Below are 27572 nucleotides of genomic sequence, written 5' to 3'. Positions count from 1 at the left end.
TCCCTCCCATTATGGAGTTGGTTAACTTTTCAATAATCTCTAAATCTACCTCCAAAATTTCTCCTCCAAGGTTGTTTGTGTGACTGAGGGTATCTGTTGAAGGAACGGTTGTTAAAACCTGAAAAGAAAATTATTGGTTATAGCATGAAACAACTATAAAATAATGATGACCGCTTATTAGAAGAAAATTACAATACAATTTAAAAGTACAAATATGATTTCAAGACATCACATTTAAACAACAAGATGTTGAGACAAACATTTAGATACATTTATAAGTTATGCACTAGTTAGTAGGTTATTAACTCTGTGGATGCGATACTCTCTGGTGTGGATTAACGTCCGCACTAGTGAGTACTACGACTATCCGCAGTACTATCCTGATAATTAGACCAATTCGTAAACACCAAGGCAAAAATGTGGTTCAGATTCCACTATAAACTCTAGGTCCCTTAGTTGCCATTAGCTGTATGGGCTATTAATTAACAGCTGTGTATAAGGAATATGTCGGCCTTAGTCACTAACAAGACTACAAGATCGCGCCACTCATCCTACACTCATCTCCATTCATACTTGGCTTAAAATACCTACTTTGTATGGTCGCCATTTCATTGAAAAGTATTTGTATGAGACGAATGTGATAAATAATAGGGTTTCTACAATAAACAAAACATTATAATTATAAGCTAAAGAAGAAAATCTAATTTTGACAGCAGCACACTCCATATAGACATAGACATAGACATAGACATGTTTTATTCATGAATTGGGTACAGATTATCTAAGTGCAAATTATCAAATTACCGTAAGTGGCTTGTTCAACTTTAATCTATTTTAATTTAAAATTACAAAAATTTGGTCGGTATAAATCAAATGACTAAAGTCAATAATTCCACCTACCTCTCCACTTGTTGCCAGTTGCGTAGTTAGCTGTGACGGCCATCTCTGACAGTTGAGGGTCTACGTGTTGTTTGGCCTCCTGCAGTACGTCTATGAGGCCCTTTGCTTGCCGCTGGTTCAGAGAAGTGAAGAAAGCGTAAGAGTTGCCCAGCTGGTCGGATCTGCCTGTGCGGCCGATACGATGAACGTAGTCCTCTGAGTTCTGAGGGTAGTCATAGTTGATCACATTCCTCACGTCTTGCACATCTGTAAGAGGAATATGTTTAGTTTGGAGTGGTATCAGATTAAACATACAGTGCTACCATCCTTACGGATCAGCTGAAGGCAATTTTAAGGTTAGTTCTGTCCAGTTTATGAGGAGGCGTATGTTGTGTACTAAGTTTCTTGTTATTTATCCCATTTCAAAACTATTTTAACTTTTTAATCATATAAACCAGCCATTCTCAACCAGTGCTCCCCTTAGGATGGATTTTCTTTTCATTATGTGGAAGGATTTCAGTGGGCCCTCATCCTGTGTGAAAGGATTTCCGAGGAGCGTAAGCGTTTCTAGAAAGATGATTATTACAAAAATTAATTTTGGATTGTAGCCATATGAAAACTTTAAATTTAATAAAATTACCTTTTCGCAAATAGAGCATAGGGTAATTAGTTACAGAAGGATTTGAATGCTGCAATGCAATATCCTACTAATATTATAAATGAGAAAGTTTGGATGTATGTATGGATGTATGTTTGTGACAAGTGAACACGAAAAATACTGGTCGGATTGGGCTGAAATTTGGCATGATGATAGCTCACATTCCCGATTAACATATAGGCATATTCATATTTCAAAAATCCTTTCGGGCTCCGCCCCAGTGGCTCTGGAGTTTCCCATGTTAACCTTATGAGAAATGGAATTATTGAATCTTAACAGCTGTTTCAATTAAACAAGTTGGTTCTGTTCTATGATGTTCAATAGCATTAAAGTTACAAGGATTACCAACAGGGTGCAACACTATTATTTCTTTTACATTTATGACAACAGCTAATTTGCAACCAAAAGGTGAGTGAGCGTAGCGAACGAACTTCAACCTGGAGGCGAGTTAGCGTAGCGAACGAGCTAACCTGAAGGCAAGTGAGTGCAGCGAACGAGCTCCAACCTAAAGGTGAGTGAGCGTAGCGAACAAACTTCAACCAGGACGTGATTGAGCCATGCGAACGAGATAATCTTGAAAATTAAGAAGTTAAACGGGGCAAAGCCCGCGGGTTACAGCTAGTTACCTATATATGAGTATTAATAGTGGTTTATTTACCTTGTATTTTCGTCACAGCTCAAAAATGTTGTATAAAAGCTACAACCATGGTTTCGACGCCGTTTGCGTCATGGTCACGTAGGACATGTCGAGAATCAACAAAGCATAGTTGTTGTTGTCATAGTCGGTCGCTTGGACGTCGTCAAAAACACATTAACACAAACACGAACACATACGGACATATTAACACTTAAAAATGTTCTCGGGGACGGAATACAGGCCTGTGTTTATTTAACTGTACCGTCGCGGGAGCCGGCTGGAGAACACAGAGCGCGACGGCGACGATGATAAGACGACCCTTGTACCTTAGGACATGGACTCGTCCTTCTGTAGGGGGTGTGTGTTGAACTCGTCTGACGAACTAGAGAAGTCTTGATGATTTTATTAAAAATTAAGTGGGAACTGTAATTAAGTTTCTCATTTAATACATGGTCGCTTTCCTGTCTTAGGGCCTTATAAATATGAAATTCCTCAAGGGTGTCAAGAGTAAAACCTTTGTTGCATACTTCCATTATTTCAATATTATTTTCAAAATTTCCTGTGCTATATTCTTCATCTATAATGTGTTGAGCGTAGCTTGATTTTTGAGGATTTATTCGGGGATTGGGTTTGTGTTCCTTAGCTCTTTTTTGAGGTTTGAGCCAAGGAACACAAACAGCCAAGGCCCTAAAACAGGAAAGCGACCATGTATTAAATGAGAAACTTAATTACAGTTCCCACTTAATTTTTAATAAAATCATCAAGACTTCTCTAGTTCGTCAGACCAGGGGTGCCCATCCCCCCCAAAGCTCACGTCGCAGAATCCCCCCCAAATTCGTTGTTTAACCCATGCCGGAAGGTCTGGGGGCTAACCCATAGTTATGTTTATAATGCGGGGAGGGAAGGGGTGCCCCCGACACTTCTTTAAATTTATGGGAATTTAAGCATTTGAATAAAACTTTTAACCCAATTTAAATGGACAATTTTGCTTTAAAACTCTAGTAGCAAACTATTTTTTTGTTTAGTTTTCATTTAAATGAGTTGGATTTTTTACTTGCACTCAATTTGAATCAAAATTGGCCATGTAGTTTTTTTTAATCCGATTTTCCATGAATTAATAGGTTTTAAAAGGGAAAATCACAAAAGTTGCAATAACTTTTGAACCATAATTTTTACGGCATAGAGGGTTTATACAATTTTTGTCATAGTCAAAAAGTATAACATGTTAATTTTTAATCAAAATCGTTCGGGCCAATTCTGAGAAAATTTTATTCATCCTTCATTTTATAGGGTTTTATGGAATATCACTTTTAAAAATCCAAAATGAAAAAAAAAACATCTGGAGAGACCATGGATTGGTAGGTACCTAAAATACCAAATTTCATCAAAATCGGACTCGGACCATAGGCGTGGTCTGTAGCTCTGTACCATACATACACACATACACACATACACACATACAGACAGACAAACACAACACTTCGAAAACCACTTTTTTGGGATCAGGGTTTTTACATAAACAATTCTTTTACCATATTAAATTGTAGGGGAGAAAGTACTTAAAGTTATGTCAAAAAGTTTGAGATATTTTCTAAATTGCCCTTTAATCCACTTTTGAGTTTGGTCCTTTTTAAATAAGTGTAAAATTTTCAGTCTCAAAAATATTACTAGGCCTAAAATTAATAGTATATTTTGTGCCTAGGGCCAAAAATGAGGTTTTGCTGGTTCGAGATAGTTTTTAAGTTCGATACGAAGTCGAGGACTTAAAACGATCGGAAACTGCAAAACCATTTCAGTCCGTGGTACGAACGCTATTCACCACACTATACCCTATTACCACTAATTCACCTCAATGATAATGCACTGCACACTGATATAGTCAACACAACTACAACTTTAAGGTCATGTGGATAAATGATTTGAGGAATCAGCAAAAATAATAATAAATAGTTGCTAGGCAGCGGTGACAATAAAACAACTCTATTGCAATGCTATGGATACTGATTGTGTATTTAATATGCATTCATGTTTTAAGAAAGTAAGCGGGCAGCTGATTTTGCGGCCCTAGGGATGTAAAAACCTGCTCGATCCCCGAATAACGACGACAGCTGGCATGGACTGCAAAACGTAACTTTCAGCTACCAATTAATGTATCTATATGTAAAACAGTTAAAAACATCATAGTGTGGTAAAATAGTATATTACGTTACTAGTCCTGAATCCCGTGCGAGACGAAGTCGAGTAGTGGTTTTTTTTATACGAGTCCGGCCAACACATTTTGGACGAGTGACGTACGATAGTAACCACTCATTGCCACCCAAATACAGTATAATCAGCTGATTGGTGTCCGGCAAAACTCATTACAGTACAGTAGTACTGTATGAAACCCCATTTGATTAAGCTGCTGGCGACAAACAGCTGTTTTCTGGACTAAATCCTTGCATGGGAAGTTCGTCAAAATAGAGTAGTGTGGCGTAAAAAATAATTATATATCTATTCTAAGACTAGTAAAATTTGTTTGAAGCTCTTTCTAGATTCAAGAAAAGACAATAACAAATACAATTTAATTAATCCAGAATCATGTGTTTCGATTCTTGAAGTTAACGTAAACACATAGCCTATCAAAAGCCTTAATTAAATTGTCACAGTGCTGTATGTCAATTTCTTCCAATGAATAAATGACCCAGGCATAATTATTTGGGAGAGCGAAAATATTATCACAAGCTTTCATGTTGTTGTTCATGTTGTAAAAAAAGCAAAATGATTATCATTATCATAATACTGGTTTTTTATGAATCAAGTTATATATTATAATAAACAAACCTAAAAAACCATCAATAGGTCCTCAAGGCAATGAGACTATTTGAGAATGAGTTCATAATGAAAGCTAAAAACAAACTCAAATTGCATATACAATTTAATAAGCCAACCATAATCCTTTGACAGCAGTTGGCATGGAGTTGTTCTCACTGTCAAACATGATACGAGCCAGAAAGTGGAAATCCACATAAAAGTATCTATATATTTTATAGCAATTATAAAATGATTTATTAATCAAGATAAAATGTCAAACGGGATTTTGATTGCATAATCACCCCAGTAATAAATTGAGGTCGTAAAAATTATCTGATTAATCTTTTATGTGCTTTTAACCAACCACTGGCTTGAATCCCCCCCAAAATCATAAAATCCCCCCCAAATAAATTTCTGATGTCGCATTTTGCGACATCAAACCCCCCTGTGGGCACCCCTGCGTCAGACGAGTTCAACACACACCCCCTACAGAAGGAAGAGTCCATGTCCTAAGGTACAAGGGTCGTCTTATCATCGTCGCCGTCGCGCTCAGTGTTCTCCAGCCGGCTCCCCCGACGGTACAGTTAAATAAACACAGGCCTGTATTCCGTCCCCGAGAACATTTTTAAGTGTTAATATGTCCGTATGTGTTCGTGTTTGTGTTAATGTGTTTTTGACGACGTCCAAGCGACCGACTATGACAACAACAACTATGCTTTGTTGATTCTCGACATGTCCTACGTGACCATGACGCAAACGGCATCGAAACCATGGTTGTAGCTTTTATACAACATTTTTGAGCTGTGACGAAAATACAAGGTAAATAAACCACTATTAATACTCATATATAGGTAACTAGCTGTAACCCGCGGGCTTTGCCCCGTTTAACTTCTTAATTTTCAAGATTATCTCGTTCGCATGGCTCAATCACGTCCTGGTTGAAGTTTGTTCGCTACGCTCACTCACCTTTAGGTTGGAGCTCGTTCGCTGCGCTCACTTGCCTTCAGGTTAGCTCGTTCGCTACGCTAACTCGCCTCCAGGTTGAAGTTCGTTCGCTACGCTCACTCACCTTTTGGTTGCAAATTAGCTGTTGTCATAAATGTAAAAGAAATAATAGTGTTGCACCCTGTTGGTAATCCTTGTAACTTTAATGCTATTGAACATCATAGAACAGAACCAACTTGTTTAATTGAAACAGCTGTTAAGATTCAATAATTCCATTTCTCATAAGGTTAACATGGGAAACTCCAGAGCCACTGGGGCGGAGCCCGAAAGGATTTTTGAAATATGAATATGCCTATATGTTAATCGGGAATGTGAGCTATCATCATGCCAAATTTCAGCCCAATCCGACCAGTATTTTTCGCGTTCACTTGTCACAAACATACATCCATACATACATCCAAACTTTCTCATTTATAATATTAGTAGGACGTCAGACGAGTTCAACACACACCCCCTACAGAAGGACGAGTCCATGTCCTAAGGTACAAGGGTCGTCTTATCATCGTCGCCGTCGCGCTCTGTGTTCTCCAGCCGGCTCCCGCGACGGTACAGTTAAATAAACACAGGCCTGTATTCCGTCCCCGAGAACATTTTTAAGTGTTAATATGTCCGTATGTGTTCGTGTTTGTGTTAATGTGTTTTTGACGACGTCCAAGCGACCGACTATGACAACAACAACTATGCTTTGATTCTCGACATGTCCTACGTGACCATGACGCAAACGGCGTCGAAACCATGGTTGTAGCTTTTATACAACATTTTTGAGCTGTGACGAAAATACAAGGTAAATAAACCACTATTAATATTTGTCTTACCAGCTCAGGGGCAAACCACAACAATGAGTATACTATATATGAGCTTAATATGGTGTGTAGGGGGATGGGGGTCGGGACTTAAACAAATTCAGCATTAAAAAAAGGGAATAAAAGGATTTAAATAGATTTAAAAACCACTGTTTGTCTTTTAGCGTTATTACCAGAGTAAAGCACAAATAATATAATCCTCCATATTTTTTTCTGGCCAACCTTGCAGAGTAAATATTTGTTGGTAACAATTCTCCCTGAATCTAATTTGCTCTTCATTTATGACTGGAGCATACTCCGTAGCATATTATGACCAAAATATATAAAGGTCTCGATCACTGTTAGGCAATTCTAAGACATCATATTTGATTAGTGATTCACGCTTATAATGACAGTTGGGTGAAAAGAATATTACCAAAATCTTTCTCATCATACATTTTACAACTACAATAATCTGTTTATCTATCAGAGAATTTCAACATCTTTTTGGGGATAAATTCAATGAGATCTATAATAAAGTTGATGACTTAAAGTAAATGTTTGAATAAAGGTAAAACTAAGAAACACAAGGAACATACCCAAGCCCCTTGCTGCAACATCAGTTGCCACTAAAATAGAACTTCTTGAATGGCGGAACTCTGAAACATGATACGCAAAATTAGTTAAAACTGCAAAATATGAAATATTTTGTGTAGTTACTTTGCAAAGTTAAAATAACCCCACTGATCCTTTTGGTACTAGTAGCTAATAGATTGCTAATAAATTATATTTAATGAATTTTTTGCATGATTGACCTAAATATAAAAAGAAACTGTTGTGTCTAATACTTGTCTGCTGATTGGTTAAGATTTAAGAAGTAGCTCAAAGCCTCATGAAATGCTCAATTCACAAAAGAACCCAGCCTCCAATGTCATTTCAAGAGGACAAATCTGCCTGCTCTGAGACAGGTGAGCCCTTCATGAGTTGCATCAAATCTTGCGTTTGGACCTGACTTGTGGCTAGGTCAGGTAGGCGGAAAGGTTGGATAACAGAGAATAATAAAACAGTTGTGAAGATGTAAAATATATTTTTAAATTTAGAACAATTTATAGATTATGAGGTCATATGTTTGAGAGAGTCAACTCACCTCTTAATACGTAATTTCTCTCAGTTTGAGACTTGTCCCCATGAATCGCCATGGCTTTGTACCTACAACACAAAAGAAGTTGATCTTGAAACACGTTTTTAAACGTATATGTAATGAAATGTACGATAAGAGACCTCTCAAAACAGAAAATCAGTATTCAGAACAAAGGTGTTTAATACTTGGTGTAAATAATAAAAAAAGTTTAAGTGCAAACATTTTGTTTACATAACTATTTTTTTACCGGTTTTTTATACTTGTCTCTACTTTGAATGATTTTAAAAACCTACTTGACTTTTGAGTGGTACTATGTTGAGTACACCTAGAATTTGACAACACATTTTAAAAAAATATTTTTGTAAGTATAAACGTAAAACATGATTAACTTATATTACTCACCCCTGTCTTGAAATAAACCTCGCAACCTCATCAACCTTTTGTTTGGTTGCACAAAAAACAATTGTTTTTCCAACATCTTCTTCAGAAAATAGCTTTTTCAACAGGTTTCTGAGCCTGTAAAATATATACATTGGTAAGGATACGAATAAAAAATTCTTTACTGCTTAGGATCTCGTCTTGTAAAAATATCTTCACTACCTTGATTATTGGGATTTTAATCAACGGTCCAAGCTAAAAAAAGCTAATCTTAAATAAGTTAGTCAATTTATCTTGAGTAGAAGTAAGTCAGTAAATTTACATTCCATTTCACCTATCACACCTTCCAATTATACTGAGATTAAAACACAACCACCCATCTCCGACAGTGAGCTGTCTCTTCAGAGGACCAAACTGACATCACGGTTGAGACCAAAAACAAAAATGCATAATAGTTTTACATTTTGTTTAAATAACTTCTTTCAGCAATGTGTTATTAAATTTAAGGAAAGTAAATAAAAAAAATGTCTAATAACATTATTGAAACACAAATCTACACCTATAATGCAAACAAACAATACGGTAAAATATAAAATATGGCAAGTGGTAATTTCGATTGGACACTCCAATCATAATCATACCCAATAGGCAAATGACATTTTGTTTAAACATTTACATTACATTTTGAAATTAGGTTATCAAACATACATTCAACTTATGTGTTTGATACTTACTGTACTAACCAATTAATACTTCAAACAAACGTTGATGATATTTATTATTTTTAATGTATTTGTAAATACAGTTTGTACTCTTCTCAATCATTATTTCTTTGATACCTATCAAATACAGTCCACTGTTATATAAGGATTAAACATTATATAACATAACAGACACACTGTTTTGACCTACTTATTTTCTTTCTCGTGTTCCTCACAGACTTCCACATGTTGAGTGATGTTGTGATTGGCTGAAAGTTCCGTAGAGCCGATGTTGATCTGTACATAATCCTTGAGGAAGTCTTTGGCCAGCTGCCTCACCTCTTCAGGCCATGTCGCAGACCACATCAGCACCTGTCTATCTGGCTGTAACAGCAAAACACCCTATGTTTGATTGCATATCTTTTTGCTAGGAAAAAAATTATGAGAGCAGAAATTTCATCATTCATTACATTTTTGTGATCTGTCATGTATATAATGTACACGCCGAAGATATTGAAAAACAACTAAAGTATAACAAACAGTTGACTCTCAATAATCTGAAATTTCATAGTCTGACACACACGGCAGTAATCCTAAACAACACAATGTATAACTATCACAACTCATAATCCTCATGATCTTAGTGCATGAGGATCTTTTTTTGTTACGCTTAAAATTATAACAATGGATTTTTCATGTGATAAATCATAACCCTTTATTGCAAAGCACTGGTCCAAATCTTGTATTGTCTAACGCCACAATTCAATGGTTTAACCCGTTCATATTCCTAAAAATAAACAAAACTTACCCTGATCTGCTCCATGATAGCTCTGATCTGGGGTTCAAAACCCATGTCAAGCATTCTGTCAGCCTCGTCCATGACCACATACGTACAGCGCTTCAGATTGGTCACACCTACAAGCAAAAATACTGATAAATCGGGAGAAACATGATATTAGAAGAAAACGTAACACAAAGCAATACTCGTCCACTCTGCCAAAGGTCTCCAAGACACGAGAGGTAGCTAAGAGGTAAGCAGGTTTAAGAGTTGACAAACTGTGTGGTATTCAGCTTGCTAAATACAATCAACCAATTCAGACAAGTTAAGTTGCCTTTAACCTGCCCTATCTTCCAAGTACAAACTGGAGTGACAAAAGTAGTTGTACCATGGTACCTGCAGTGTTTGTGTGGTACCATCATACCACACAAAAATATCATGTGACTTGGTATTCAATGGTTCACAGAAAGTGTCAGATAACACTTTCTAAGGTCAGATAATCGAGACTCTAATGTAATTATGTACTACCACAGTCAACTAACCTCGCTCCAAGAAGTCCAGAAGGCGGCCAGGCGTGGCTATCACCAACTCCACACCACGTTCCAACATCTGCGCTTGAGGTCCGCGGCCCGCACCGCCGTACACACAACAAGACTTCAGTCCAGACGAGAAGTCACGTGCCACTTGTTGTATCTGCTGCGCCAGTTCTCTAGTCGGCGCCAACACTAGTCCGATGGGTCCGTCTCCGGGACGCAACGGTTCTTGATTGTTGATGTGCACTGTAGCTGGTAGGATGTACTGTGTGAACAACACATCAGTGAGGTTGCGTAAAATATAACTTTTAATAGGATCTAAAATACCAAGGCTTTCCATTTAAAAAAAAGTGTTAACTTTATTTAAACTGAGGGAAGTCGCATGAAAAAGAGAGTCGTTTGAGTATCATTAAGCTGTAATTCATCCTAACCGACCATTTTATATTGGAATTTAGGTCGTCAATAAATTTGGATGGTCAAATCAACATATAACTCTTGCTAGTATAGCGTTTATTGTTTTCTTACAAGAAACGTTAAAAAGCTGTGCAAACGTGACAAAATTTGAGCAATTACCAAGTGTGGAGACACAAACAATTTAATTCCTGGAAAACTTTCAGTTATAGTTGTTATCCTTTTTCACCTGAGTTCTTTAGTAAAATTGCTTACTAATCAAAGTTAATAATAACAAAATAAAAAATAAAATAAAAACAACACTAAACATTAGCACAAATAACTTAACCCTAGGAGTGCCCCATGCTTTAATAAAAGGGTATTTTGTATATTTTAACAGATGTTAATTCTGGTAGACACATAACACACTACAAAAAATAAATTTGCAAGCTACTTGATGATTTTTATGTTTGATGATAAATTAACTCATGATGTAAAATTGATTGTAGGCCTAGTTGAAAGCTTACATAAAACCTGCAGAATACAAAATGTATTTTTTGTTGAAGTAGTCCTTTATAACAGGTGTCTCCCACCTTTTTCCTTGACGCCTGCATTGTAAATTTTTGAAGGGAAGGTGTCATATTTTAATATTATTTTTTTAAAGTCATAATTCAGTGCAGAAAGTTAATCCCCTCCTTATAAACCTATAAAATTGTTAATTAATTAAGAGGTTATTGGTGTTTTTTGAGATTTTATTTTTTTCTGTTTTTCCTATATTACCTTACACATATAGGCTTTATATAGCTTGTCGGTTAGCTAAAATTCCAGGAAAAAATGGAAAGTGAGAGACATACTCTACTCATATTTAAACATGGTAGCCAGCTAACATGGAGACTCGGAATTGTACCAGAATTTTGTTTAATGGGAAAAAGACAGTGAATTGCACTTGAATCTTGTAAGGTCGGGAGTACCGTCAATTTCTATGACCAATCATCCACTCATTGATGGCGTAATATTCTCTTTTAACGTCACATGGAAATCACAATCACCGTTGACGAGTGTTGCCACAATCATGGTATTAATTGCCGAGACAAAGTGGTATGGTCACGAGTTTTGCCTTGATCTTAGGAGACGATCACGTTTTTGCAAGAGACAGCAAGAAAGAGCAATAAGTGTTATCGCATTCACGGGAAACGGTCATGGTATTGACAATACTACCAGAACACAGGTGGTCGTGGAAGAAAAAAAAGTGGCGGGTATTTTCCATCAAAAGGAATTTTTATCATAAGGCTGTGCTGGCTGTCTGCGGGCCAGAAGAAATGTGCTTGTGGGCCAGATGTGGCCTGCAGGCCGTAGGTTGGAGACCCCTGCTTTATAATATAAAATCATTGTTCTATGACAAAAACACAAAAAGTTAAGTATAACATTGTAAAAAAAAACACACACAATAGTAGTAAGAAATAAATTTGAGCAAAAAGAATTATTTTAGCCACCAGTGTCGACAATTTGAAAACCATTAATTGAATGCACATCCAATAACAATAAACCATTAATAATTGAACATTACTCAAAAAGTAACATTAAAGATAATTTCAAGTATAAAAACACAAGTTTAAAAAGGCTAACACTCTATAAAACAATGAATTGCCTAATTTTTTTACAAAAGTTAAGGGACATTTTTAGAGGCACTCCTAAAAGCAAGTTATAAGTGGTTTATTTTCTACAGTAAAAAAATCTTCAACACATTAAACAAAAACATATTTTTAGATTTATTAAAAATAAGGTAAAGACATAATGAGAGATACTAAGAAGTTATGTATTTAAGAACAGTTTTGTACACAATAGTATTGTTAAGAAGCAGAATACCTACAACACTACAATCAATAGAGAAAATAAAAAAATCTAATTACTCTGATGGTTAATAAGATAACAAAAGTTGTCTGAAAAGAGACATTGAAAAAAAAAACATGATTCAGAAAAAAATTTAAAATTTAAATTATAAAATTAGATACCATGAAAATATATTTGTTTCAATAAATTAGCTCCTTTTAAGGTACCTCCTGTTTCTTACCTAAAACCTTCTACAGTAGACCCCCTCTTAACCGACCCTAACGGGACCAGAGCTAGGTCAGATAGCTCAAAAGGTCGGTTAAAACGGGTAATCCCTAAAAACTTGAAAAAAATTAAGTGCTATGCATTTGGAATTATATAATCACTTTTCTGAAGTCATGAGTGTATTATTTACAAAATAAACTACACTTATCTCCCTTTTTCTTAAATTATTGACAATAGAAAACTAACCCAAAACACTGGAAAGCCAAATACTTTCAGTGGAATAAATTATAGTCATAGGCCTGAGTCAATAAAAACCCTGTTTTTAATACCTTACTGATGTTTTCCAAATCCATCGTAATACAATACAGAGCGTATTGACGAAATTAAAGATAAAAGCAACCATTTTGTTATGAGACAGGATGTTTATTTATATCCTGTAGAGTTTAGTGTATTGTTTTCATTGCTAGCGTGGGAGCGGAAATGCCGACATTTCAAGAGGCAGTTAAACCTAACTGCTCTCAAAACAAGATCAGTTAAAACAAACTGTAATATTTTACGACTGGGGGCGGATAATCCAATAATCAGTTGATGCGAGGTCGGTTAAGACGGAGTCTACTGTATACAAATTTCCAATTTATTAAGGCCTCCATGTAAAAATGAGAAAATACCAAACTCTAAAGATTTATCTTTGTTAACTTATGGTTTGGCTGTTACAAGCTATTACATCAAGATTTGTATTTTAAAAGCATTTGTTTCCTCCGATTGTTTGATACAATTATTGATAGAGTAATATCTATACCAAAATGAGTTTTTCAAACAAGTCAGCATGATCATTTTATTTTAATATGTTAGTAAGAAAACCAATTTGAATACACCAAAATCTGAAATATTTGTAGGCATCAAAACAAATTTTAGATTGTTTTGTAACAAAGAAAAAAGATACTCAAGGGTTACTGATTTTTAAATGTTATGCATTTAATTTTTTTTAATATCTCTTAAAACCTATATTTTCCTAATATTCTATTTTCATAACAAAATTAATCGAGTTTATCAATTATTCAAAAAAGCGTTTGCATAAGATTGTCATTGTTTAGTCTTTTTTGTTTGAAACTTTGTGTATTTTTAAGTAAACAAACAATAAATTTAAGTAAATGAATGGTTTACCTTAGGAGAAAGCCTTGAAAGAGATCCGCTCATCCCACTCCTTGCCTTTGACAGCGTCTTTCAACTTACCACTTCATTTTCCCGACTTCAATGTTCACATCAACTTCCAAATCAATTTGAGATGAAAGGACCTTTGAATTTAATCTTCATTGCTGGCATTTTTTTTTTACTTTGGTTCGTTATATATTGGTAGCATGTATTTAAAAAAAAAAAAAAAAAAAAAAAAAAAAACAGAGCTTTCAGCTGCATTACAATAAAAAAAAAATTTTACTAAGAAAAATGTGAAAACTTCTATTTTATGGAGAGAAAAAGCTCAATGTGTAAACAAAATTTTGTTAAAAGAAACGATTTATAGGTTTAAAACACTAGAATAACTTGATTTTACAATATTTACTTTTTTCTGTAAAATCTTAAAATCAATCTTAAAAGTTCATTATAGAAATTTAATTAATCTTAGGCTACAGAAAGCAATAATATTTATTTACATCAATTACAATAGCATTTGAGTATTTACATACTTATGAGAGGGACACTGTGTTCAAAATTATAGACCAGTTAAACAATAATATTTGGACTGAAATACTGTGTAAATAATTTTATTTAGACCAAGTAGTTCAAGGATGATTTTTAACTTCATTATATTCATTCCTATGGAGACCAGTAAACATAGTTTGATTGAATTGACAAGCCTCTTGAATAATATTTCAAATGGAAGGCTATATACTAATGGGGATTTTCTTGTAATGTGGGGGGATTTAAAACACTAACTATTTATTCGTACACTACAAAAGTACAAATTTTACTACTTTTACAAAACGTATGTACAATTTGACATGGAAATGTTCCATGAATACTGGTAACTTTGATTTGGTACAAATCTCAATGATAATTTCTCATATGTAACTGATTTTAATTTAAACGTTATTGACACTGTATTTTAAATGCTTAGTTTCACAAAAACATTTAATAAAGGCCTTAATAATAATTTACAGTAATAAGTACTTTTTCAATAAGCCTAGAGAGCATTTTAAGTACCATTATTTTATGGACCGAAGCTTCAGAATTGGCGATTTAAATCCATACAATAAATTAATTATGAACGAAAAAATACTAACGTGAAGGATCAAGTTTTAAACAGCTGATAAAAAACTATAATACTCATTTCAATCATTAGTTTGGCGTTGAGACGGCAAGCTATACTGACTTATTCAAATTTATTTATCGTTGTATCCATATTTAGGATTAGTGAGGAGCGTTTAAGTATCCTTCACCTCAATTAAGATTCATCTTAAACAGATAGGACCAAAAGTACTGATACCTAGTTTGCTTGTGTCTGGGGGCAGTTACATGTATGTTTTATTTTTTAATTTATGTGTGTTGTTTTGTTTGTTTGTCATTCGTTTTTCTACTGTTGCCTTCTATTTCGTCTAATTTGTTCCATATAGCATCAAGGTCTTCTTTCCAGATATCCTTTGCTGATTTTTCTTCAAGGGCTGCAAGTTCAACTTTCTTCTGGTCACAGTCCTTCAACAATTCATTGTTCCTTTCTTTTGATAATGACCATAAGCTCATGCCAAGGAGATATTCAAAGTTTGGTCCACTTTCCTCATTATCTGTCGAAATCGCCTTATTATCTTGCGATAATTTCCAAGACTTAACGGGATCTGAGTCGTATCCCCTCTCAATCAATTCATCAATTATTGCTTTCCTATTTTTATTTTCTATTGTAAGATTTCCATTGCATTTCTCAGTAACAAACCTCGCTTGATTAATAAGTTTTTTTGCTTCAGCATCCAATAGACTGGTCAGGTATGCTTTTCTTTTCTCATAGTATTCCAAACGAATTGCGAAAAACTCTTTTAAAATGGTTTTTACATTATCGTATCTCTTCAGAACACTGTTACGATCAAAAAGGCACATACTTGAGATGGTTATGTTGGACTGCAGCTTAAAGAATTTGTGTAGCCCTTCACTGTAGTTCAGTTCCTTGAGTTTTTCAGGTGATAGTTTGATTACAAACCGCACCGATGTGTCTGTGTTATATTCCTTGTAGCTATTGATAATGGATGGTTTCTTATCACCATCTCCGTTCAGCATTACTTCCAGCACTGACTCTTTATAAGCCTGAGTCCATGTACCAACAGGCAGTTCGGTGATCTCCACTGTATCAGGTTTTACTACAGATATATTACCCGTGCAGATATAACTATCTTTAGTAAAAACTTTGATATTTCCTTGAAAATCTTTGTACCAAGGTATTAGCTTAGTTGGCTCCTTTCCATCCATCATATTCCTAATAGCTGTGACGATATCTCTAGGATTATAGTTAGGTATTTTAGTCATCCAACCTGTTCCGATACCACTTGCACCATTCACCAACACTATCGGAATCACAGGGACATAAAACATTGGCTCAATGCTTTGATTGTCTTCTTTTAAATAAGTAAGGAGGGGATCATCATGTGGGTGAAAAATCAGTCTGGTTAAAGGACTCATCATTGTGAATATGTATCTAGGGCTAGCAGCATCTTTTCCTCCTTGTAGTCTTGTACCAAACTGACCTATAGGTTGAAGCAAGTTTATGTTATTACTCCCGACAAAGTTCTGGGCCAAGTTGACGATAGTTAGCATGAGAGACACTTCGCCGTGATGGTAAGCAGATTGTTCAGCAACAGAACCCGCCAGTTGTGCTACTTTGATTTCACGCTTGTCACTGCGTTTCAAACATGTGAAAAGAACCTTTCTGGACCCAGGCTTCAACCCATCGACTAAATTGGGAATAGACCTTTCATTGTCAAGATTGCTGAATAGTACAAGTTCTTTGTTGACAAAATCTTCATACGTAACATCCTTAACTGTTTTAGTATACAAATAGTCTTCTGGAATACCATCTTCTGTTCTCTTTTTGCTTCTTGCCATCCAGTCAGTGAGCCACTCTTTCCGAGCTTCCACCATTTTTTTGCTGAAAGCCATTTCAATTTGTTTATCATCATTGACACCTCCGTATCTGAACATTATTCGATGACGTCCCAAATCTGAGAAATATTCTTTGGCTTCTTTTGATGTAGATGTACCTAATCCTTTATAATACTTAACCTTATATAGGTGTAAATTTTTTACACCCTTTTTCCACTCATCGAATTCAGCTAATGAATAAAAAGACAAAGTTTGTGTTCCTTTTGAGGCCTTGAGGATTGGGGTGATGAATTCTTCGAGGAATTGAAGCTTTAATAATGATGGCCAATTGGAATGGATAAAATTGATTATCAATCCTTTAATGTGGGAACCATCTTGGTCTTGATCCGTCATTATCATTAATTTACCATACCTTAAACTCCTCAAATCATCGACTGTCTTGTAAACCTTTTTGTATTGCAAACCAGTAATTTTAATAATGTTGTTTATTTCTTCATTTTCCAGTATTTGCTTGTGAGTAGCTTCTCGTACATTGAGCAACTTGCCTCTGAGGGGAAATACACCGTATTTATCTCTTCCAATGACTCCAAGACCTGAAACAGCTAGGGATTTGGCTGAATCTCCTTCTGTCAATATCAAAGTGCAATCCAGTGACTTGCTTGTTCCTGCATCATTTGCATCTTCTAGTTTGGGTATTCCTTTCAGTTTGTTCTGTTTTTTACCACTCAAAGCCCTCTCAAGTTGACTTTCCTGCTCGAATTTAGCCCAAGATTGAACAGTTTCAATAATACCGGACTTGGTAATTTCTTTGATGAACTTTGAAGAAAGACTACACTTAGAGCCAAAACTTTTGGGTTGAAGTGTCATGGTTTCTTTTGTTTGGGAATCAAATGTCGGGTTAACAATAAGACAGTTGATAAACAGCCACATGTGGTTTTTGATTTGGTAAGGCTTCACATCTACTCCTCTTTTCTTCTGTTTGAAAACTTCCATGAGCTGTTTGGTGATCAGTTCAGCTACAAGATCTACGTGACGACCACCTTTGGTGGTTGCGATGCTGTTGACAAAACTCATGTGGCGAAATCCATCAGGAGACACAGCCATAGCAACCTCCCATCGATCATTGACTCTCTCATAAACTATCTTTGCTTGGTTGTCGTTTAAATCTTTTTTTGTCTTTACAAACAACTGAACGTAATCTTTAAAATTTGTCACAGGAATAAGATTTTTATTTAGATACACTTGAACTCCGTTAGTTGAAGCTGCAACATCGTAAGCTCTTCTCTTCATCAAATCTAGAATCCCTTCATCCAATTTGTTCATTTTGAATTTGCGAAGATCTGGATAAAATGTTACTTTGGTGTATTCTTCGTCTGCACTTGGCGTTATTATAGGTTCTGTTTCCACTGACATGTTATTTTTCCATGTTTGTTTAAAACACAGTTTATACTCAGAGCTGCAAGTTTCAACAGTAAACTCTGAGCTGAAAATATTGCACAGTTTTGCTCCAAAGCCATTCCTTCCACCCGTTACTTTCTGCTCCTCATCATTGTAGTTAGAGGATGTAAGGAGATGTCCAAAGATTAACGTTGGAACGTACATTTTCTCGCTTTTATGCACCACCACAGGGATCCCCCTACCGTTATTCCATATTGAAACCATATTTTTCTTAGCATCTATATCTATTTTGATACAATTTGTTTTAGGATCTCGCTGTTTGTTATCAGCAGCATTTACCAGAATCTCATCAAAGATTTTGTACAAGCCAGGGACATAAGTGATTTCTTTCTGTGTCATCGCTTTAGTTCCAGGGTCATACACCCACATTGTTTCTGTGACTGGTTCCACAGATCCTATATAAGAATCAGGTCTCAGTAAAATGTGTTCTTCTGGCGATTTCTTCTGATACATTTGTTCAATACTGATTTCCTTGTCTTTATCATCGCCACTTCCAGAGTTTCCACCATTTGAGTTTTTCCTTTTTTTACCAGCCATTTTTGAGAACTGCCTGATAAGTGGCTTTGACAGTGACGGCTGGAAGAAACAAATTGTCGGATACAATTCCACAAGGTAAATAAATCAGAGATAATGATCAATGAATCGTCTTGACACTTCTCCTCCCCCTTAGTGATATATAATATTGATCTTTTCTTCTATATTGAAAGTTTTTATTGGTGTTTGTAAATAAGTAGATTGATTGAGACATACTTTAGGCATTGAAGTTGGCTTAGCTCAACTGTTTCCTACAAAAAGATTTGCTTTGGACATCTCTTTTGAAAACTAATGTAAACACATGATCGTCTTATGACAAATTTCTTATTTCTTCTTTTTGTCGGTCTATCTTCGTCTTGCATTATGAGCTTCTTTTAAAAATGTTGGAGCGTTCTTTTTAACATTACTCTTGTTTCTTAATTTGTATATTGTTAAAAAAGTCACTGCCAAAGTTCAAACTACTTCCTGTGCTTTCTGAACCAACGATAGCACATGAAAAACATTCATACTAACTAATGGTAGCCTATTTATCCAATATTGGTTTTATAGTCTCTAGTTTGCCTGCTTAGCAGATTTCAAATACTTTGTAATCAATGGCTAAATGAGCTTCTAACCAAGCATGGGTTGCATTATAATTAAATTGTTCAGGCCTTTATTTTATTGTTTTTTTACCGTAAAAACACATTAACGTCATTAATTTATTTACTGCCTATCTATAAATTAATTTTATTTGGAAACAATTACTTCACACAGTGGGAACATTTAGTGTAATGAAAGCTATAGTTCACCTGATAGGATAGTTTGCCTGCTTAGCAGATTTCAATTACTTTGTAATCAATGGCTAAATGAGCTTCTAACCAAGCATGGGTTACATTATAATTGAATTGTTCAGGCCTTAATTTTATTGTTTTTTTTTTACCGTAAAAACACATTATTGTCATTAATTTATTTATTGCCTATCTATAAATTCATTTTATTTGGAAACAATTACTTCACACAGTGGGAACATTCAGTGTAATGAAAGCTATAGTTCACCTGATAGGCTACTGTATCTTTTCTTCCTGAAGAAGAAATGTTTTATAGAATAAAATATAACCATGGCCTGATTGGCCATGTACGTTGATTGCAATTTAAAAAAAAAATTATTGATTACACAATTTAGAAATGTTTATAACCCTTGTAACATATAAACACTATTATTTCCTATCCCAATTTAAAATGTCATTAATTTATAGTCCAAGTTATATTTTAATCTAAATTTTCATCAAATTTGATCTAAAATGGCTTATAAACTGAACACAGTCAGCCTTAAATTTAATTTAAAAGCCAAACCATTAAATATGCATTTTCTAATATGACATTTGCATATTTTTCGTGGTAATAAAATCACCAGTAGCTTCTCCAGAGAGTAATATTGTGTTGATTGTGATTTGTTGAGCTCTGATGCACAAGCTCTGAGTAGAAAACTCTTAATTGGGTCTCTTAGCCTTTTTATAATTTATACATGGATATAATGATTATTAGCCTATATCCTAATTATTAAAAGATCAAGTTTAAAAAACAATTTAATGGTCAAAACTATATTTTTTTACTAAATCATCTAGACGACAACAAAAACTATTCAATTCTCTTAAAAGTTTTAAAAGAAAGAAATTACGAATGGTATGGTCACTTAAAGTTCAACTAGCCCTATTTATCCATATAATCTTTTTATTATTTTATTTTGTATAGCCTAGTCAACTTTGCTTTCTGTAAAAAAATATTTAATTTGCGATTACAAAAGTGCCCTAGTAGTATTTTACACTTGAATTTGTAAACATATTTTTTTTTTTTTTGTAGAAGGAAAGCCATTTTTAACATAATGAGTATTTTTTAGTCGTGAAAAGAAATGGTTTTGAATCATGCGTATGTTGAGTTGAAAATTACACTACGTCCACAAACTATGTTAAAAATGTTAAACTAGTTTGCTAATGATTCGTTTTGTGATGATTGATATATAAAATATCCGTGACACTACTAATAGTGGCTCAAAATATGGTTGACAAATTAAATACATTTAATGAATTGATCCAGTTTAGTTATCTATATTACTCAACTCCATTTTTACAACAAATAAATTCCCCCTTGTTAAATCCCACAAAACAAAAAATAACACTGGCCAGAAAGGTTCTAGAACCACTTTGGATTGCTTAAAATTTAGCTGCATAGATTTGTTTTTAGAGATTTCACATGGGGGAGGAGAGCCCATGACTAGTTTAGTACAGCCAAACCATAAGAAATTATCAGCTAGCTTGAAACATGCACAGTCCTAGAATACTTAATGAATTCCAAAACATGCTTATTGACTTAAATCAACAAAATAAATACAAACGACCATGTCACAACAGTACGTTGTGTAGGCCTATAAATAATATTGAAATATTACTTCAAGTTGTTATTCTTTCCCAGTTTCCATTGAACTTGATTATTTTAGGTAACTAGAGTGGAATATTTGTTAAAAATAATTTAAATATTTTAGTCTGTATTAAAAATAATTTAAATATTTTAGTCTGTATGACTTGTAAAATGAAGATAAAAATGTCTTCCCTGGAAAAGAAGGGAAACTCTAAAAAAATTATACCTATGTAAAATTGGGGAGGGATAACAACTTGATGAGTTCCTTAATTGATAGAAGACTGTAAAAGGTTTCCAACACAAAACCACACACGATAAACAAAAGCAAGCTAATTGGCACATATCAATAAACAGGCGAATACACAAAAGTTTTTTCTGAAATTAAATCTTGAGTTTAGAAACTACACACAAAAATGATGTGCATTGCAATTTAACAAATGTTGTAGAAAATATAAAAGGTAAAAGTTTCAGGTTCATTGAAGGAAAAGTTCATTATTTAGTAAAAAATATAATGCATTCTAAACTTGCAACTGGTACTGTATTAACATTTTTAATATTTAAAACTGTAGGTGCAACACAGTATCAACTAATGCCACTTTACCATGGATGATTTTGCTGTTGGAAACCCTCTAAATCTATTAAGCTTAGTTTTTAAAATCTCTTGTCGACTACTCACCCCCAAAGTTTTCCCTGAACCTGTTTGTGCAACACCAACCATATTAAGGCCACTCATAGCTATTGGCCAACCAACCGCCTGGATTGGTGTCGGATTATCAAAGCCAATTTTACTGAAACAATCACCAAATATGAAATAAAACTAAAACTGTCAAAAATTTCATGATGGACAAAAGTGATTTCTCACCAATAAATCAAAACATTAAATGCAGGGTGTCCACAAAAAAATTGTCATTAATTTCCATGACTTTCCATGACTACCCATGACCATTTACCATTGATTTCCATGACTCACAAACTTTACACGCAAATTATAATATAACATACACACACAAATAATACTGCCTGGACATGTTATTTTGCAGAAAATACTGAAATATGTAATAACAGATAACAATGGAGTACAATAGGTACAACAATGAACTAAAACAAACCGAAAACTCATAAAATAATACAACCGTAATAAATTGAATTGTCAAACATTTGTGAAAAATCCTGAAAAATGGTACAACAGTCGGGGTTAAGGCCAACTACAGCATTGAATGGTCCCCTCAAATCCATCCATAATTGGAAATTTCCATGACTTTCCATGACTTCTTGCCTATTTCCCTGACTTTCAATGACCAAAATTTTTTTCCATGACTTTCCATGACTATCCCTGACTTTCCAGAATGTGGACACCCTGAAATGTCTTGTCTTATGTCCATCAAATTTTGAGCATCAGCAGAATGGGGTTGCCCCCCTTCCCCCCCAAGAAATAACTGAAATTTAAAAACTTAACAATGTTTTGGTTTAAATATTCTTTGCCAGACTACACAGTAAGCAGCTTCTTTCCAGAAAGTTGTTTACAGATAGGGATCGGTGAAGTCGGCCGAGTATGGTAAACTTACGGGTCACTTTTGGAATACGCTACAACAATGCTATAATGTTGACGGAGCTATCTCCCCCCCCCCTCCTCAGCACGTACAGACTTGTCTACCGCAACAATGCAAATATTGTGTAGGTGTGAATCACTTTGATTGGCAAGCAACATAGTGTCTACAGAGTGATCATTTACTTATTAACCTTTATTGGAAGTTGCATTAGAATGGACAATATTGTGAAATTCTATAAAATAATAGTGTAGTTAAGCAAGGCCACACTAAATAAACAGGCCGTAATGCTCGTCCAGCATGACGTCACGATAGAAGACGGCAATGACGTAATTTTGCCGTTTGTGATCAGCTGCTTGTTTTAATCTTTCATTGGAAAATAAATAAGTACTTAAACGTCATAGCCGGCTTCTATCGTGACGTCATGCTTGGCGAGCATTATCGCCTGTTTTTTTAGTGTGGCCTTGAGTTAAGTAAGAAAAAATAGGCTCAAATCTGCTGTCTGATAATATAAAAAAAAAAAAAAAAAACAGGTTAAGGGCATCAACTATTGGATATTGAAGTAAACATCCCATATATATGGACCAGCTGTCGCCAAGGTTTTATTAAAAAAGAAAATATGTAGTTGTGTGAGCCAGTCACAGAATGCGCTAATGTCTAAAATTCTATTTTACACCTTATATTTTGTTGCTGAAATAGTTGATGGGTTATAACAGTTGCTATAGCTCACAATAAGTCATTCTATCAGTTTGGCTTGGTAAAAAGTTCCTGTATTCAACAGAAATTAGTACCTAATTTAGTAGATCAGCATAATCTATCGACTAGGTACAAAGTTCTTCATAAAGAACACAGGCGACATCCTTAACATGGGGATGGAATGTCTTGTAGGTATTAATAGTCAAAGGTATGGGTTAGAGTATTAGATATTTTAAGTGGTGAAATAATATAACTATTAGTAAGGCTATGTTAGTCTACATGTCTAAACAACTAGACTGGGACTTAGACAGTGGCGTTGTCCTGTAATCCAGATACTAGGAGGTCCCGAATTGTGGATATTTATAGGCATGCACTGTGAATGCGATACTCCCTGGTGTGGATTAACGCCCGCACTAGTGAGTATTAAGACTATCCACAGTACTATCCTGATAATTAGACCAATTCGTTAATACCAAGGCAAAAATGTGGTTCGGATTCCATTATAAACTGTAGGTCCCTTAGTTTCCATTAGCTGTATGAGCTATTAATTAACAGCTGTGTCGGCCTTAGTCACTAACAAGACTATAAGGTCACCCAACTCATCCTTCACTCATATTTGGGTTAAAATATGCACATAGTGGCGTCCCCATCTTAAATAATCTATCCATCTATAACTAGCAAAAAACTTGTTACTAGTAGTGTGGCAAAAAGTATTGTATGCAACCAAAGATTTCTAACAAAACAAAACAATGTAGGATAAAACTGATAGGCCTACTAGGATAAAAATGAAAAAGGAACACATTTTTACTAGCCTAGGTGGACAAATAGGCTACATAGGGTCTGTTCTCTTCTAAGGAGATTAATTTGAATTAAAACCATAGGTAGTATGCAAACACATGTTTCCAAAAACTATAAAACTTCTATGATTTGGGTTATACCTAGAAAATTATGTTGAGAGCTCATTCCTTTAGGCTCATTTATTGGTAAATTTAATTTAAATAGGCCTGACATAAAACTAACTTATTGCATTAACCTTAAGTTAATTTGTCACACTTACTGTACTGTATCTGCAACATATTTTGGAAAGTTTGCCTCCTCAAAATGTAAAATTGGCTTTGGAGCATCACCATACACCTTTATTTTATGTGTATCATAAAACTTTTTCAGTTCTTCTACAGTCCGGTTCTCCGTATTCGGGTGAGGTTGATAAAAGTTTTTGCGAAAAGTGGTTAGTTTACTATTTTTCCAATCAGGTGGATTTATATTGTCCATAGGTGCGTAATTGTTGTTCCTCTGATTCCATGCTCTGGGACCCTCAAATTTACGAGTGTAAGAGCCTGAATATTCATCCCTTTCCCACCGGTCACCTGTGCCGTTGTCATTAAAATCATGGAAGTCCTCTCTTTTTCTGGCTGTATAACTGGGTCTGTTGAAGGACCTGAAAATAATTAAAAAATGGGTTACGGTATAGATTTTTGCAAAGCCCATTTATGTACTAAAGGCAAATCTCAACATGTACTTAGCTTTTCTTTGACTATTTTTGGAAAAAGACAGGTTTTTTCTTCTATTCCTATGCTATATTCCTAAAGTAGTTGAACAGTTTTAAAATTTAAATACTAGTAGTTTAGTTGAAAGTTTGTAATTTCACCCAGTTTCAAGAACTTTTAATGTAATTTACCTTTTGTCTTCTAAAGTCGCCTTTAGTTCTTGCCATTAGTGATATAAACTTAGAACATCTAGAACTAAAGGCACCTCTACAAAACAAAAGGCAAATTAGCCAGGTACAAACAACAACAAAATAAAACAAAAGGTAGTTGATTGAACGTTGATAAATACATTAAACTAATGTTCTATTAAATAATATATTTGATGACCCATGGCTTTGGCACATTAAGTTATCTTGTAAATAATTAATAAGAGTCCAGCAAAACAAGACAGACTAAAAATTTTGGTCCAAGAACAGTCTGTCATTTAAGTACCGTAACACATTTGTATGCATTAAGTTAAGTTAAAATCTTGTATCGTAAAGTAACTTAACATATGAGCTCCATGTGGCTTAGGCTGACAGAATGAAAAAGAATCTTAAATGCTTGAGTTAGTCATGGCAACTACAGGCCTACCTAGGTAGCCAAGTTACAGTACAGGGAAAACGTTAGACTAAGTGTATGAAAAGGAAGAAAAAGGTTAGACAACAATAACGAAAACACACACACACAGTAGCATGAAAGTCGAGGGGAAACCAGTGATTTCGTTGTGGGTCTTTTTCATGAATTGTTTCCTCTGACGACAGAGCCGGATTGCCAAATAGGCCCAGGCCTATGGGCGCAAGCTAGCCTAGGTTGGACACGGCCAAGGAAAAATATTTTTTTTAAATATTTAGAAATGAAAATAAATAACTTAATCATAGCTTAACATATTTTGCAAATTGATTCTGGCTAATGAAGCATTCTGATTTTGAAGTTGATGGTAACAAATACTTGCAGTAAATGTAAAACTATAACATTACACATCAACTACGTCACAACGTTAGTCTTAGGTTCAGGATGATTCTAATTCTATAAGGAAGTTGTCGAGCGGTACGCATAATAAAGCCGCTGCCAGAGCCACGATGCTGGCTCGATGCTACCGCTCAGAGTGGTTGGGGGTGCAATGTTAATGTTATAGTCCAGACACTCTTACCAACCTCACCTCGCAAAACAAAAGTTATCAACCAATCAATTATAAGAATATTTCATTTTACAAATCATGAAATTGCAGAGAGACGTTTGATGTCATCAATTTGAAGATTAAATACCCTTAACAAATTCCACGACTATGATAAAGTCTTCAAAGAATGGTTAGAAGAAGGGATTATAGAAAATGTTCCAGAATCAGCAGAGTCAACAAAGGTCCATTACCTGCCGCATCACCCAGTCATAAAAGAGAGTAGCTTAACTACTAAAATACGTCCAGTGTTTGATGCGTCTACAAAGGACAAAAGAGGGCATTCTTTGAATGAATGTTTGGCTACAGGTCCAAATTTAGTAGAGTTGATTCCATCTCTTGTAATGAAATTCAGGAAGCACCAGATTGGAGTAACAGCAGACAAAAAAAAGGCTTTTTTACAGATCAGTTTAGCTCCTCAAGACCGAGACTACCTTAGGTTCATTTGGTGGGAAGACTACAAGACTAGAAAATTGACAACTTTTAGACATTGCAGAGTTGTCTTTGGAATTACCTCCAGTCCCTTTCTGTTAGGAGCCACACTAAATCACCATTTGGATGACGCACCACTTCATCTACAAGAGACAGCTGCGAAATTGAAAGATGCCTTTTATGTTGATAATTGTATTGTTAGTGTTGACTCTACAGTAGAACTAAAAAAGTTTGTAAATGAATCCATGGAACTAATGAAGCTAGGACAGTTTGAATTAAGAGAATGGGCTAGCAACTATTCAGATGTCAGTAACCTTGAAAATGAATTTTCAACAGAAAATATTGTACCATTACTGGGCATGTTGTGGGACAGGAAAAAGGATGAGATTTTTTGTGACATACGATCCATTTCTATGCCAAACAAGAAGGTAACCAAACGAGATCTACTCTCAGTAGCCCAGCGAATTTTTGATGTGGTAGGTTTCACTTGTCCTGTGTCTTTATTACCTAAAGATGTCTCTTGCAGGAGACATGGCTGAAAAAATTGACATGGGATGAAGAACTGCCAAATGAAATATCATGCCAATTTTCAAAGTGGGTTGAAAATATTCATTGGTTGGAAAGCTGTCGAATACCAAGAAGACTATTTCTGTTAGGGAGTCAGTCCGTAAACGAGACTAGTTTTCATATATTTTGCGATGCTAGTAAACTGGCTTATGCAGCTTGTCTTTTTATCAGAACCAAGTCTCAAAACAAGGTAGCTGTGCAGCTTATATATGCAAAATCTAGGATTGCCCCAAAGAATGCAACAATACCAAGATTGGAGCTGTTGGCCGCACTGAGAATGGGAGCTCGGATCTACACACATGTTCAAAAGGCGTTGAAGATGTCATGTAAAACATATTTTTGGACAGACTCATCAATCGTACTGACATGGATCAAAGAGAAGGAAGATTGGGGAACTTTCAAGGAAACAGGATGCACATTTTGAAGTGGAA

The 27572-nt window shown here is 35.0% G+C and overlaps 2 protein-coding genes across 2 annotated transcripts in view; both read right to left on the bottom strand.

The window, feature by feature from the left end:
• Positions 1–27572, bottom strand: part of LOC129003928 (uncharacterized) — a 73686-nt gene that overhangs the window by 24776 nt on the left and 21338 nt on the right. Inside the window, exons 9-18 of the mRNA XM_054432274.1 lie at positions 24497–24877; positions 21873–21984; positions 10295–10550; positions 9783–9889; positions 9186–9358; positions 8298–8411; positions 7902–7963; positions 7354–7413; positions 901–1146; positions 50–118 (exon numbers count right to left, since the gene is read on the bottom strand). Of these exons, the coding sequence (XP_054288249.1) occupies positions 50–118; positions 901–1146; positions 7354–7413; positions 7902–7963; positions 8298–8411; positions 9186–9358; positions 9783–9889; positions 10295–10550; positions 21873–21984; positions 24497–24877 (1580 nt within the window). The remainder of the gene's footprint in view (positions 1–49; positions 119–900; positions 1147–7353; positions 7414–7901; positions 7964–8297; positions 8412–9185; positions 9359–9782; positions 9890–10294; positions 10551–21872; positions 21985–24496; positions 24878–27572) is intronic.
• On the bottom strand, positions 14426–18839 carry LOC129003927 (DNA topoisomerase 2-like). Its single transcript, XM_054432273.1, has one exon. It carries the CDS (start codon positions 18803–18805, stop codon positions 15263–15265), a length of 3543 nt encoding a protein of 1180 aa, XP_054288248.1. The 5' UTR covers positions 18806–18839; the 3' UTR covers positions 14426–15262.

The sequence above is a fragment of the Macrosteles quadrilineatus genome, unplaced genomic scaffold, assembly GCF_028750875.1.
Source record: "Macrosteles quadrilineatus isolate MER2022 unplaced genomic scaffold, UCM_ALF_1.0 Scaffold_9__3_contigs__length_116548681, whole genome shotgun sequence".
NCBI classification, from domain to species: domain Eukaryota; kingdom Metazoa; phylum Arthropoda; class Insecta; order Hemiptera; family Cicadellidae; genus Macrosteles; species Macrosteles quadrilineatus.
This window is presented reverse-complemented; position numbering and strand designations above follow the sequence as displayed.

Bases quoted from the DNA above. Each gene is read 5' to 3' on its own strand.
- LOC129003927 (XM_054432273.1), bottom strand. From the start codon at position 18,805: ATGGCTGGTAAAAAAAGGAAAAACTCAAATGGTGGAAACTCTGGAAGT.